Source organism: Scyliorhinus torazame, chromosome 22, assembly GCF_047496885.1.
Source record: "Scyliorhinus torazame isolate Kashiwa2021f chromosome 22, sScyTor2.1, whole genome shotgun sequence".
NCBI lineage: Eukaryota > Metazoa > Chordata > Chondrichthyes > Carcharhiniformes > Scyliorhinidae > Scyliorhinus > Scyliorhinus torazame.
Genome location: NC_092728.1, coordinates 10,515,863 through 10,529,863, shown reverse-complemented (window position 1 = coordinate 10,529,863; position 14,001 = coordinate 10,515,863). Strand labels below are relative to the sequence as shown.

Below are 14,001 nucleotides of genomic sequence, written 5' to 3'. Positions count from 1 at the left end.
GGCGAGCGGCCGAGTTACTCGCGGCTGGGGGACCGGCGAGCGGCCGAGTTACTCGGGACTGGGGGACCGGCGAGCGGCCGAGTTACTCGGGACTGGGGGACCGGCGTGCGGCCGAGTTACTCGCGGCTGGGGGACTGGCGAGCGGCCGAGTTACTCGGGACTGGGGGACCGGCGTGCGGCCGAGTTACACGGGACTGGGGGACCGGCGAGCAGCCGAGTTACACGCGGCTGGGGGACCGGCGAGCAGCCGAGTTACACGGGACTGGGGGACCGGCGAGCGGCCGAGTTACTCGGGACTGGGGGACCGGCGTGCGGCCGAGTTACACGGGACTGGGGGACCGGCGAGCGGCCGAGTTACTCGGGACTGGGGGACCGGCGAGCGGCCGAGTTACTCGGGACTGGGGGACCGGCGAGCGGCCGAGTTACTCGGGACTGGGGGACCGGCGAGCGGCCGAGTTACTCGGGACTGGGGGACCGGCGCGCGGCCGAGTTACTCGGGACTGGGGGACCGGCGTGCGGCCGAGTTACACGGGACTGGGGGACCGGCGCGCGGCCGAGTTACTCGCGGCTGGGGGACCGGCGTGCGGCCGAGTTACTCGGGCCTGGGGGACCGGCGCGCGGCCGAGTTACTCGGGACTGGGGGACCGGCGAGCGGCCGAGTTACTCGGGACTGGGGGACCGGCGCGCGGCCGAGTTACACGGGGCTGGGGGGACCGGCGAGCGGCCGAGTTACACGCGGCTGGGGGACCGGCGAGCGGCCGAGTTACACGCGGCTGGGGGACCGGCGTGCGGCCGAGTTACTCGGGACTGGGGGACCGGCGAGCGGCCGAGTTACACGCGGCTGGGGGACCGGCGAGCAGCCGAGTTACACGGGACTGGGGGACCGGCGAGCGGCCGAGTTACTCGGGACTGGGGGACCGGCGAGCGGCCGAGTTACACGGGACTGGGGGACCGGCGAGCGGCCGAATTACACGGGACTGGGGGACCGGCGAGCGGCCGAGTTACTCGGGACTGGGGAACCGGCGAGCGGCCGAGTTACACGCGGCTGGGGGACCGGCGAGCGGCCGAGTTACACGGGACTGGGGGACCGGCGAGCGGCCGAGTTACACGGGACTGGGGGACCGGCGAGCGGCCGAGTTACTCGCGGCTGGGGGACCGGCGAGCGGCCGAGTTACTCGCGGCTGGGGGACCGGCGAGCGGCCGAGTTACTCGCGGCTGGGGGACCGGCGAGCGGCCGAGTTACTCGGGACTGGGGGACCGGCGAGCGGCCGAGTTACTCGCGGCTGGGGGACCGGCGTGCGGCCGAGTTACTCGCGGCTGGGGGACCGGCGTGCGGCCGAGTTACACGGGACTGGGGGACCGGCGAGCGGCCGAGTTACTCGCGGCTGGGGGACCGGCGTGCGGCCGAGTTACACGGGACTGGGGGACCGGCGAGCAGCCGAGTTACTCGCGGCTGGGGGACCGGCGAGCGGCCGAGTTACACGGGACTGGGGGACCGGCGAGCGGCCGAGTTACTCGCGGCTGGGGGACCGGCGAGCGGCCAAGTTACTCGCGGCTGGGGGACCGGTGAGCGGCCGAGTTACACGGGACTGGGGGACCGGCGAGCGGCCGAGTTACTCGGGACTGTGGGACCGGCGAGGGGCCGAGTTACTCGGGACTGGGGGACCGGCGAGCGGCCGAGTTACTCGCGGCTGGGGGACCGGTGAGCGGCCGAGTTACACGGGACTGGGGGACCGGCGAGCGGCCGAGTTACTCGCGGCTGGGGGACCGGTGAGCGGCAGAGTTACACGGGACTGGGGGACCTGCGAGCGGCCGAGTTACACGGGACTGGGGGACCGGCGAGCGGCCGAGTTACTCGGGACTGGGGGACCGGCGAGCGGCCGAGTTACTCGCGGCTGGGGGACCGGTGAGCGGCCGAGTTACTCGGGACTGGGGGACCGGCGAGCGGCCGAGTTACACGCGGCTGGGGGACCGGCGAGCGGCCGAGTTACTCGCGGCTGGGGGACCGGCGAGCGGCCGAGTTACTCGCGGCTGGGGGACCGGCGAGCGGCCGAGTTACTCGGGACTGGGGGACCGGCGAGCGGCCGAGTTACTCGGGACTGGGGGACCGGCGCGCGGCCGAGTTACACGGGACTGGGGGACCGGCGCGCGGCCGAGTTACTCGGGACTGGGGGACCGGCGAGCGGCCGAGTTACACGCGGCTGGGGGACCGGCGAGCGGCCGAGTTACTCGCGGCTGGGGGACCGGCGAGCGGCCGAGTTACTCGCGGCTGGGGGACCGGCGAGCGGCCGAGTTACTCGGGACTGGGGGACCGGCGAGCGGCCGAGTTACTCGGGACTGGGGGACCGGCGCGCGGCCGAGTTACACGGGACTGGGGGACCGGCGAGCGGCCGAGTTACACGGGACTGGGGGACCGGCGAGCGGCCGAGTTACTCGGGACTGGGGGACCGGCGAGCGGCCGAGTTACTCGGGACTGGGGGACCGGCGCGCGGCCGAGTTACACGCGGCTGGGGGACCTCTCCATCTTATCCCCCATCCTTTCATTCCTAACTCCCCCATGTTTATCCAGCTTACCGCCTTCCCCTTAAACATATCAAGACGATTCACCTCAACCACCGCCTGTGGGAGCGAGCCCCACATTCTCCCCACTCCCCGTGGGAGCGAGTCCCACATTCTCCCCACTCCCCGTGGGAGCGAGTCCCACATTCTCCCCACTCCCCGTGGGAGCGAGTCGCACATTCTCCCCACTCCCCGTGGGAGCTTGTCGCACATTCTCCCCACTCCCTGTGGGAGCGCGCCCCACATTCTCCCCACTCCCCGTGGGAGCGAGTCCCACATTCTCCCCACTCCCCGTGGGAGCGAGTCCCACATTCCCCCCACTCCCTGTGGGAGCGAGTCCCACATTCTCCCCACTCCCTGTGGGAGCGAGTCCCACATTCTCCCCACTCCCTGTGGGAGCGAGTCCCACATTCTCCCCACTCCCTGTGGGAGCGAGTCCCACATTCCCCCCACTCCCTGTGGGAGCGAGTCCCACATTCTCCCCACTCCCTGTGGGAGCGAGTCCCACATTCTCCCCACTCCCTGTGGGAGCGAGTCCCACATTCTCCCCACTCCCTGTGGGAGCGAGTCCCACATTCCCCCCACTCCCTGTGGGAGCGAGTCCCACATTCTCCCCACTCCCCGTGGGAGCGAGCCCCACATTCTCCCCACTCCCCGTGGGAGCGAGTCTCACATTCTCCCCACTCCCCGTGGGAGCGAGTCCCACATTCTCCCCACTCCCCGTGGGAGCGAGCCCCACATTCTCCCCACTCCCTGTGGGAGTGAGCCCCACATTCTCCCCACTCCCTGTGGGAGCGAGTCCCACATTCTCCCCACTCCCCGTGGGAGCGAGTGCCACATTCTCCCCACTCCCTGTGGGAGTGAGCCCCACATTCTCCCCACTCCCTGTGGGAGCGAGTCCCACATTCTCCCCACTCCCCGTGGGAGCGAGTCCCACATTCTCCCCACTCCCCGTGGGAGCGAGTCGCACATTCTCCCCACTCCCCGTGGGAGCTTGTCGCACATTCTCCCCACTCCCTGTGGGAGCGCGCCCCACATTCTCCCCACTCCCCGTGGGAGCGAGTCCCACATTCTCCCCACTCCCCGTGGGAGCGAGCCCCACATTCTCCCCACTCCCCGTGGGAGCGAGTCTCACATTCTCCCCACTCCCCGTGGGAGCGAGTCCCACATTCTCCCCACTCCCTGTGCGAGCGAGCCCCACATTCTCCCCACTCCCCGTGGGAGCGAGTCCCACATTCTCCCCATTCCCCCTGGGAGCGAGTCCCACATTCTCCCCACTCCCTGTGGGAGCGAGTCCCACATTCTCCCCACTCCCTGTGGGAGCGAGTCCCACATTCTCCCCACTCCCCGTGGGAGCGAGTCCCACATTCTCCCCTCTCCCCGTGGGAGCGAGTCCCACATTCTCCCCACTCCCTGTGGGAGCGAGTCCCACATTCTCCCCTCTCCCCGTGGGAGCGAGTCCCACATTCTCCCCACTCCCTGTGAGAGCCAGTCCCACATTCTCCCCATTCCCCCTGGGAGCGAGTCCCACATTCTCCCCACTCCCTGTGGGAGCGAGTCCCACATTCTCCCCACTCCCTGTGGGAGCGAGTCCCACATTCTCCCCACTCCCCGTGGGAGCGAGTCCCACATTCTCCCCACTCCCTGTGGGAGCGAGTCCCACATTCTCCCCACTCCCTGTGGGAGCGAGTCCCACATTCTCCTCACTCCCTGTAGGAGCGAGTCCCACATTCTCCCCACTCCACGGAGGGTGGGTCCGGTCTCTCTGAGGGCGAGGGAGGATGGGTCGAGTCTCTCCGAGGGCGAGGGAGGGTGGGTCGAGTCCCTCCGAGGGCGAGGGAGGGTGGGTCAAGACTCTCCGAGGGTGAGGGAGGGTGGGTCGAGTCTCTCCGAAGGCGAGGGAGGGTGGTTCGAGTCCCTCGGAGGATGAAGGAGGGAGGGTGGGTCGAGTCTCTCGGAGGGCGAGGGAGGGTGGGTCGAGTCCCTCGGAGGATGAAGGAGGGAGGGTGGGTCGAGTCTCTCCGAGGGCGAGGGAGGGTGGGTCGAGTGACTCCGAGGGTGAGGGAGGGTGGGTCGAGTCCCTCGGAGGGCGAGGGAGGGTGGGTCGAGTCTCTCCGAAGGCGAGGGAGGGTGGGTCGAGTCCCTCGGAGGATGAAGGAGGGAGGGTGGGTCGAGTCTCTTGGAGGGCGAGGGAGGGTGGGTCGAGAGTCTCCGAGGGCGAGGAAGGGTGGGGCGAGTCACTCCGAGGGCGAGGGAGGGTGGGTCGAGTCTCTCCGAGGGCGAGGGAGGGAGGGTCGAGTCTCTCCGAGGGTGAGGGAGGGTGGGTCGAGAGTCTCCGAGGGCGAGGGAGGGTGGGTCGAGAGTCTCCGAGGGCGAGGGAGGGTGGGGCGAGTCACTCCGAGGGCGAGGGAGGGTGGGTCGAGTCTCTCCGAGGGCGAGGGAGGGAGGGTCGAGTCTCTCCGAGGGCGAGGGAGGGTGGGTCGAGTCTCTCCGAGGGTGAGGGAGGGTGGGTCGAGTCCCTCCGAGGGCGAGGGAATGTGGGTCGAGTCTCTCCGAGGGTGAGGGAGCTGCTCGGAGGGTGGGTCGAGTCTCTCGGAGGGTGAGGGAGGGTGGGTCGAGCCTCTCGGAGGGCGAGGGAGGATGGGTCGAGTCTCTCCGAGGGCGAGGGAGTGTGGGTCGAGTCTCTCCGAGGGCGAGGGAGGGTGGGTCGAGTCTCTCGGAGGACGAGGGAGGGTGGGTCGAGTCTCTCCGAGGGCGAGGGAGTGTGGGTCGAGTCTCTCCGAGGGCGAGGGAGTGTGAGTCGAGTCTCTCCGAGGACGAGGGAGTGTGGGTCGAGTCTCTCCGAGGGCGAGGGAGGGTGGGTCGAGTCTCTCCGAGGGCGAGGGAGGGTGGGTCGAGTCTCTCGGAGGGCGAGGGAGGGTGGGTCGAGTCTCTCGGAGGGCGAGGGACGGTGGGTCGAGTCTCTCGGAGGACGAGGGAGGGTGGGTCGAGTCCCTCGGAGGGCGAGGGAGGATGGGTCGAGTCTCTCGGAGGACGAGGGAGGGTGGGTCGAGTCTCTCCGAGGGCGAGGGAGGGTGGGTCGAGTCCCTCGGAGGGCGAGGGAGGATGGGTCGAGTCTCTCCGAGGGCGAGGGAGGGTGGGTCGAGTCTCTCCGAGGGCGAGGGAGGGTGGGTCGAGTCTCTCCGAGGGCGAGGGAGGGTGGGTCGAGTCTCTCCGAGGGCGAGGGAGGGTGGGTCGAGTCTCTCCGAGGGCGAGGGAGGGTGGGTCGAGTCTCTCCGAGGGCGAGGGAGTGTGGGTCGAGTCCCTCCAAGGGTGAGGGAGCTGCTCGGAGGGTGGGTCGAGTCTCTCCGAGGGCGAGGGAGGGTGGGTCGAGTCTCTCCGAGGGCGAGGGAGGGTGGGTCGAGTCCCTCCGAGGGTGAGTCGAGTCCCTCCGAGGGTGAGGGAGCTGCTCCGAGGGTGAGGGAGCTGCTCCGAGGGTGAGGGAGGCTGCTGGGAGGGTGAGGGAGCTGCTGGGAGGGTGAGGGAGCTGCTGGGAGGGTGAGGGAGCTGCTCCGAGGGTGAGGGAGCTGCTCCGAGGGTGAGGGAGCTGCTCCGAGGGTGAGGGAGGCTGCTGGGAGGGTGAGGGAGCTGCTCCGAGGGTGAGGGAGATGCTCCGAGGGTGAGGGAGCTGCTCCGAGGGTGAGGGAGATGCTCCGAGGGTGAGGGAGCTGCTCCGAGGGTGAGGGAGGCTGCTGGGAGGGTGGGTCGAGTCTCTGCACCCCTCAACCTTTTCTTTTCCAGTGAAAATAGCCACGACCCTTTCAATCTTTGCTGACAGCTACGGGCCCTTGAGAAACATTATTAGAGAATCTCAAAGCGGGCGGACATTTTTAATTTGGCTGGAGGGCAGATGTCAGGAAAGCAAGTTTTAACCTCCGAAAATCCTCCTTCAAACAAACCATCGGTGTGACCCACAGGGATCCATCGGTGTGACCTACGGGGATCCATCGGTGTGACCTACGGGGATCCATCGGTGTGACCCACAGGGATCCATCGGTGTGACCTACGGGGATCCATCGGTGTGACCTACGGGGATCCATCGGTGTGACCCACGGGGATCCATCGGTGTGACCCACAGGGATCCATCGGTGTGACCCACGGGGATCCATCGGTGTGACCTACAGGGATCCATCGGTGTGACCCACAGGGATCCATCGGTGTGACCCACAGGGATCCATCGGTGTGACCCACAGGGATCCATCGGTGTGACCCACAGGGATCCATCGGTGTGACCTACGGGGATCCATCGGTGTGACCTACGGGGATCCATCGGTGTGACCCACGGGGATCCATCGGTGTGACCTACGGGGATCCATCGGTGTGACCTACGGGGATCCATCGGTGTGACCCACAGGGATCCATCGGTGTGACCTACAGGGATCCATCGGTGTGACCTACAGGGATCCATCGGTGTGACCTACAGGGATCCATCGGTGTGACCTACAGGGATCCATCGGTGTGACCTACAGGGATCCATCGGTGTGACCTACAGGGATCCATCGGTGTGACCTACAATGGATCCATCAGTGTGACCTACAGGGATCCATCGGTGTGACCTACAGGGATCCATCGGTGTGACCTACGGGGATCCATCGGTGTGACCTACGGGGATCCATCGGTGAGACCTACAGGGATCCATCGGTGTGACCTACAGGGATCCATCGGTGTGACCTACAGGGATCCATTGGTGTGACCTATGGGGATCCATCGGTGTGACCTACCGGGATCCATCAGCGTGACCTACCGGGATCCATCGATGTGACCTACGGGGATCCATCGGTGTGACCTACAGGGATCCATCGGTGTGACCTACAGGGATCCTTCGGTGTGACCTACGGGGATACATCGGTGTGACCTACAGGGATCCATCGGTGTGACCTACAGGGATCCATCGGTGTGACCTACAGGGATACATCGGTGTGACCTACCGGGATCCATCGGTGTGACCTACAGGGATCCATCGGTGTGACCTACAGGGATTCATCGGTGTGACCTACCGGGATCCATCGGTGTGACCTACCGGGATCCATCGGTGTGACCTACCGGGATCCATCGGTGTGACCTACAGGGATCCATCGGTGTGACCTACGGGGATCCATCGGTGTGACCCTCGAGTCTCTACGAGGGTGAGGGAGCTGCTCGGAGGGTGGGTCGAGTCTCTCGGAGGGCGTGGGAGGGTGGGTCGAGTCTCTCGGAGGACGAGGGAGGGTGGGTCGAGTCTCTCCGAGGGCGAGTGAGTGTGGGTCGAGTCTCTCCGAGGGCGAGGGAGGGTGGGTCGAGTCTCTCGGAGGACGAGGGAGGGTGGGTCGAGTCTCTCCGAGGGCGAGGGAGTGTGGGTCGAGTCTCTCCGAGGGCGAGGGAGGGTGGGTCGAGTCTCTCCGAGGGCGAGGGAGGGTGGGTCGAGTCTCTCGGAGGGCGAGGGAGGGTCGGTCGAGTCTCTCGGAGGGCGAGGGAGGGTGGGTCGAGTCTCTCGGAGGGCGAGGGAGGGTGGGTCGAGTCTCTCGGAGGACGAGGGAGGGTGGGTCGAGTCTCTCGGAGGACGAGGGAGGGTGGGTCGAGTCCCTCGGAGGGCGAGGGAGGATGCGTCGAGTCTCTCCGAGGGCGAGGGAGGGTGGGTCGAGTCCCTCGGAGGGCGAGGGAGGATGCGTCGAGTCTCTCCGAGGGCGAGGGAGGGTGGGTCGAGTCCCTCGGAGGGCGAGGGAGGGTGGGTCGAGTCCCTCGGAGGGCGAGGGAGGATGGGTCGAGTCTCTCCGAGGGCGAGGGAGGGTGGGTCGAGTCTCTCCGAGGGCGAGGGAGGGTGGGTCGAGTCTCTCCGAGGGCGAGGGAGGGTGGGTCGAGTCTCTCCGAGGGCGAGGGAGGGTGGGTCGAGTCTCTCCGAGGGCGAGGGAGGGTGGGTCGAGTCTCTCCGAGGGCGAGGGAGGGTGGGTCGAGTCTCTCCGAGGGCGAGGGAGGGTGGGTCGAGTCCCTCCGAGGGTGAGGGAGCTGCTCGGAGGGTGGGTCGAGTCTCTCGAGGGCGAGGGAGGGTGGGTCGAGTCTCTCCGAGGGCGAGGGAGGGTGGGTCGAGTCCCTCCGAGGGTGAGTGAGATGCTCCGAGGGTGAGGGAGCTGCTCCGAGGGTGAGGGAGGCTGCTGGGAGGGTGGGTCGAGTCTCTGCACCCCTCAACCTTTTCTTTTCCAGTGAAAATAGCCACGACCCTTTCAATCTTTGCTGACAGCTACGGGCCCTTGAGAAACATTATTAGAGAATCTCAAAGCGGGCGGACATTTTTAATTTGGCTGGAGGGCAGATGTCAGGAAAGCAAGTTTTAACCTCCGAAAATCCTCCTTCAAACAAACCATCGGTGTGACCCACAGGGATCCATCGGTGTGACCTACGGGGATCCATCGGTGTGACCTACAGGGATCCATCGGTGTGACCTACAGGGATCCATCGGTGTGACCTACAGGGATCCATCGGTGTGACCTACAGGGATCCATCGGTGTGACCTACAGGGATCCATCGGTGTGACCTACAGGGATCCATCGGTGTGACCTACGGGGATCCATCGGTGTGACCTACAGGGATCCATCGGTGTGACCTACGGGGATCCATCGGTGTGACCTACGGGGATCCATCGGTGTGACCTACGGGGATCCATCGGTGTGACCTACAGGGATCCATCGGTGTGACCTACAGGGATCCATCGGTGTGACCTACAGGGATCCATCGGTGTGACCTACAATGGATCCATCAGTGTGACCTACAGGGATCCATCGGTGTGACCTACGGGGATCCATCGGTGTGACCTACGGGGATCCATCGGTGTGACCTACGGGGATCCATCGGTGTGACCTACAGGGATCCATCGGTGTGACCTACAGGGATCCATCGGTGTGACCTACAATGGATCCATCAGTGTGACCTACAGGGATCCATCGGTGTGACCTACGGGGATCCATCGGTGTGACCTACGGGGATCCATCGGTGTGACCTACAGGGATCCATCGGTGTGACCTACAGGGATCCATCGGTGTGACCTACAGGGATCCATTGGTGTGACCTATGGGGATCCATCGGTGTGACCTACCGGGATCCATCAGCGTGACCTACCGGGATCCATCGATGTGACCTACGGGGATCCATCGGTGTGACCTACAGGGATCCATCGGTGTGACCTACAGGGATCCATCGGTGTGACCTACGGGGATTCCAGTTAAGGATGGGAGCTCTCGTTGAGCTTTGGCAATAATGGCATTCATGGGAAATATTAACCTTGTGGCTTCTTTCATCTTCTAGGCCCTGAATATTACCACTCACGTGCTGAAACCTGGAGGGACCTTCATAGCAAAGGTAGGCCACACTCGGAGATCACCTGCTCTAAACCGTCGCACCGGGTTTATTCCTGCAGGCTCGACGGGGCTCGACAGGTCAGCTGCCGGTTCTTTAACCTAAACTCTCCTCGGTGAAGCAGACAGGGTTTGTTTTGAAGGATTATTTTTCTTTGCGGCAGTTTGTCTCGTTTGAGGTGAAACCGTAACCAGGGAAAACTGGGAACCGAATACTGGCTTCAGGCTGTTTAACCTGGGCAGCAATGGCTAGAATGAGGGAGACGGGAACAGCACATCAGAGGTCAGAGAAGGACGGGTTGCATCTAAACTGGAGAGGCATAAATATCCTGGCCGCGAGGTTTGCTAGTGTCACACAGGAGGATTTAAACTAGTATGGCAGGGGGGTGGGCACAGGAGCAATAGGCCAGAAGGTGAGAGCATTGAGGGAGAACTAGGGAATAGGGACAGTGTGGCTCTGAGGCAGAGCAGACAGGGTGAAGTTGCTGAACACAGCGGGTCTGGTGGCCTGAAGTGCATATGTTTTAATGCAAGAAGTATTACGGGTAAGGCAGATGAACTTAGAGCTTGGATTAGTACTTGGAACTATGATGTTGTTGCCATTACAGAGACCTGGTTGAGGGAAGGGCAGGATTGGCAGCTAAATGTTCCAGGATTTAGATGTTTCAGGCGGGATAGAGGGGCATGTAAAAGGGGTGGCAGAGTTGCGCTACTGGTTAGGGAGACTATCACAGCTGTACTGCGGGAGGACACCTCAGAGGGCAGTGAGGCTATATGGGTAGAGATCAGGAATAAGAAGGGCGCAGTCACAATGTTGGGGGTTTACTACAGGCCTCCCAACAGCCAGCGGGAGATAGAGGAGCAGATAGGTAGACAGATTTTGGAAAAGAGTAAAAACAACAGGGTTGTGGTGATGGGAGACTTCAACTTCCCCAATATTGACTGGGACTCACTTAGTGCCAGGGGCTTAGACGGGGCAGAGTTTGTAAGGAGCATCCAGGAGGGCTTCTTAAAACAATATGTAGACAGTCCAACTAGGGAAGGGGTGGTACTGGACCTGGTATTGGGGAATGAGCCCGGCCAGGTGGTAGGAGTTTCAGTAGGGGAGCATTTCGGGAACAGTGACCACAATTCAGTAAGTTTTAAAGTGCTGGTGGACAAGGATAAGAGTGGTCCCAGGGTGAATGTGCTAAATTGGGGGAAGGCTAATTATAACAATATTAGGCGGGAACTGAAGAACCTAGATTGAGGGCTGATGTTTGAGGGCAAATCAACATCTGACATGTGGGAGGCTTTCAAGTGTCAGTTGAAGGGAATTCAGGACCGGCATGTTCCTGTGAGGAAGAAGGATAAATACGGCAATTTTCGGGAAACTTGGATAACGAGAGATATTGTAGGCCTCGTCAAAAAGAAAAAGGAGGCATTTGTCGGGGCTAAAAGACTGGGAACAGACGAGGCCTGTGTGGAATATAAGGAAAGTAGGAAGGAACTTAAGCAAGGAGTCAGGAGGGCTAGAAGGGGTCACGAAAAGTCATTGGCAAATAGGGTTAAGGAAAATCCCAAGGCTTTTTACACGTACATAAAAAGCAAGAGGGTAGCCAGGGAAAGGGTTGGCCCACTGAAGGATAGGCAAGGGAATCTGTGTGGAGCCAGAGGAAATGGGCGAGGTACTAAATGAATACTTTGCATCAGTATTCACCAAAGAGAAGGAATTGGTAGATGTTGAGTCTGGAGAAGGGTGTGTAGATAGCCTGGGTGACATTGAGATTCAAAAAGACGAGGTGTTGGGCGCCTTAAAAAATATTAAGGTAGATAAGTCCCCAGGGCCTGATGGGATCTACCCCAGAATACTGAAGGAGGCTGGAGAGGAAATTGCTGAGGCCTTGACAGAAATCTTTGGATCCTCACTGTCTTCAGGTGATGTTCCGGAGGACTGCAGAATAGCCAATGTTGTTCCTCTGTTTAAGAAGGGTAGCAAGGATAATCCAGGGAACTACAGGCCGGTGAGCCTTACGTCAGTGGTAGGGAAATTACTGGAGAGAATTCTTCGAGACAGAATCTACTCCCATTTGGAAGCAAATGGACGTATTAGTGAGAGGCAGCATGGTTTTGTGACGGGGAGGTCGTGTCTCACTAACTTGATCAGAGTTTTTCGAGGAGGTCACAAAGATGATTGATGCAGGTAGGGCAGTGGATGTTGTCTATATGGACTTCAGTAAGGCCTTTGACAAGGTCCCTCATGGTAGACTAGTACAAAAGGTGAAGTCACACGGGATCAGGGGTGAGCTGGCGCGGTGGATACAGAACTGGCTAGGTCATAGAAGGCAGAGAGTAGCAATGGAAGGATGCTTTTCTGATTGGAGGGCTGTGACCAGTGGTGTTCCGCAGGGATCAGTGCTGGGACCTTTGCTGTTTGTAGTATATATAAATGATTTGGAGGGAAATGTAACTGGTCTGATTAGTAAGTTTGCAGACAACACACAGGTTGGTGGAATTGTGGATAGAGATGAGGACTGTCAGAGGATACAGCAGGATTTAGATTGTTTGGAGACTTGGGCGGAGAGATGGCAGATGGAGTTTAATCCGGACAAATGTGAGGTAATGCATTTTGGAAGGTCTAATGCAGGTAGGGAATATACAGTGAATGGTAGAACCCTCAAGAGTATTGAAAGTCAGAGAGATCTAGGTGTGCAGGTCCACAGGTCACTGAAAGGGGCAACACAGGTGGAGAAGGTGGTCAAGAAGGCATACGGCATGCTTGCCTTCATTGGCCGGGGCATTGAGTATCAGAATTGGCAGGTCATGTTGCATAGAACCTTAGTTAGGCCACACTTGGAGTATAGTGTTCAATTCTGGTCGCCACACTACCAGAAGGATGTTGATGCTTTAGAGAGGGTGCAGAAGAGATTTACCAGAATGTTGCCTGGTCTGGCGGGCATTAGCTATGAGGAGCGGTTGAATAAACTCGATTTGTTCTCACTGGAACGACAGAGGTTGAGGGGCGACCTGACAGAGGTCTACAAAATTATGAGGGGCATAGACAGAGTGGACAGTCAGAGGCTTTTCCCCAGGGTAGAGGGGTCAATTACTGGGGGGCATAGGTTTAAGGTGCGAAGGGCGAGGTTTAGAGGAGATGTACGAGGCAAGTTTTTTATGCAAAGGGTAGTGGTTGCCTGGAACTCGCTGCCGGAGGAGGTGGTGGAAGCAGGGACGATAGTGACGTTTAAGGGGCATCTTGACAAATATATGAATAGGATGGGAATAGAGGGATACGGACCCAGGAAGTGTAGAAGATTGTAGTTTAGTCGGGCAGCATGGTCGGCACGGGCTTGGAGGGCCGAAGGGCCTGTTCCTGTGCTGTACTTTTCTTTGTTCTTTGTTCTTTGATATTGAAGAGCCACACAGGAAAATGTGGTCACCCTCTTGCAGCTCGTCACAACTCACAAACTTGATGAATGGCCACTTAAGGGAGGAAGACTGGACACCATAATCTCCTGATCATATCCGATGGCGTGGTGCTCCCTCGGCGCTGACCCACCGACGGTGTAGCACTCCCTCGGCGCTGACCCTCCGACGGTGTAGCACTCCCTCGGCGCTGACCCTCCGACGGTGTAGCACTCCCTAGGCGTTGACCCTCCGATGGTGTGGCACTCCCTCGGCGCTGAGCCTCCCGGCAGCGCGGCGCTCCCTCGGCGCTGATCCTGCAGTGCGGCGCTCCCTCGGCGCTGATCCTCCCGGCAGCGCGGCGCTCCCTCGGCGCTGATCCTCCCGGCAGCGAGGCGCTCCCTCGGCGCTGATCCTGCAGCGCGGCGCTGCCTCGGCGCTGAGCCTCCCAGCAGCGCGGCGCTCCCTCGGCGCTGAGCCTCCCGGCAGCGCGGCGCTCCCTCGGCGCTGATCCTGCAGTGCGGCGCTCCCTCGGCGCTGAGCCTCCCGGCAGCGCGGCGCTCCCTCGGCGCTGAGCCTCCCGGCAGTGCGGCGCTCCCTCGGCGCTGAGCCTGCAGCGCGGCGCTCCCTCGGTGCTGAGCCTCCCAGCAGCGCGGCGCTCCCTCGGTGCTGATCCTCCCGGCAGCGCGGCGCT

At 62.1% G+C, this 14,001-nt stretch overlaps 1 protein-coding gene across 1 annotated transcript in view; it reads left to right on the top strand.

The window, feature by feature from the left end:
• The window catches only part of ftsj1 (FtsJ RNA 2'-O-methyltransferase 1), a 91,427-nt gene that overhangs the window by 24,734 nt on the left and 52,692 nt on the right, over window positions 1-14,001 (top strand). The window contains exon 7 of the mRNA XM_072487873.1: window positions 9,874-9,927. Coding sequence (XP_072343974.1) covers window positions 9,874-9,927 — 54 coding nt within the window. The remainder of the gene's footprint in view (window positions 1-9,873; window positions 9,928-14,001) is intronic.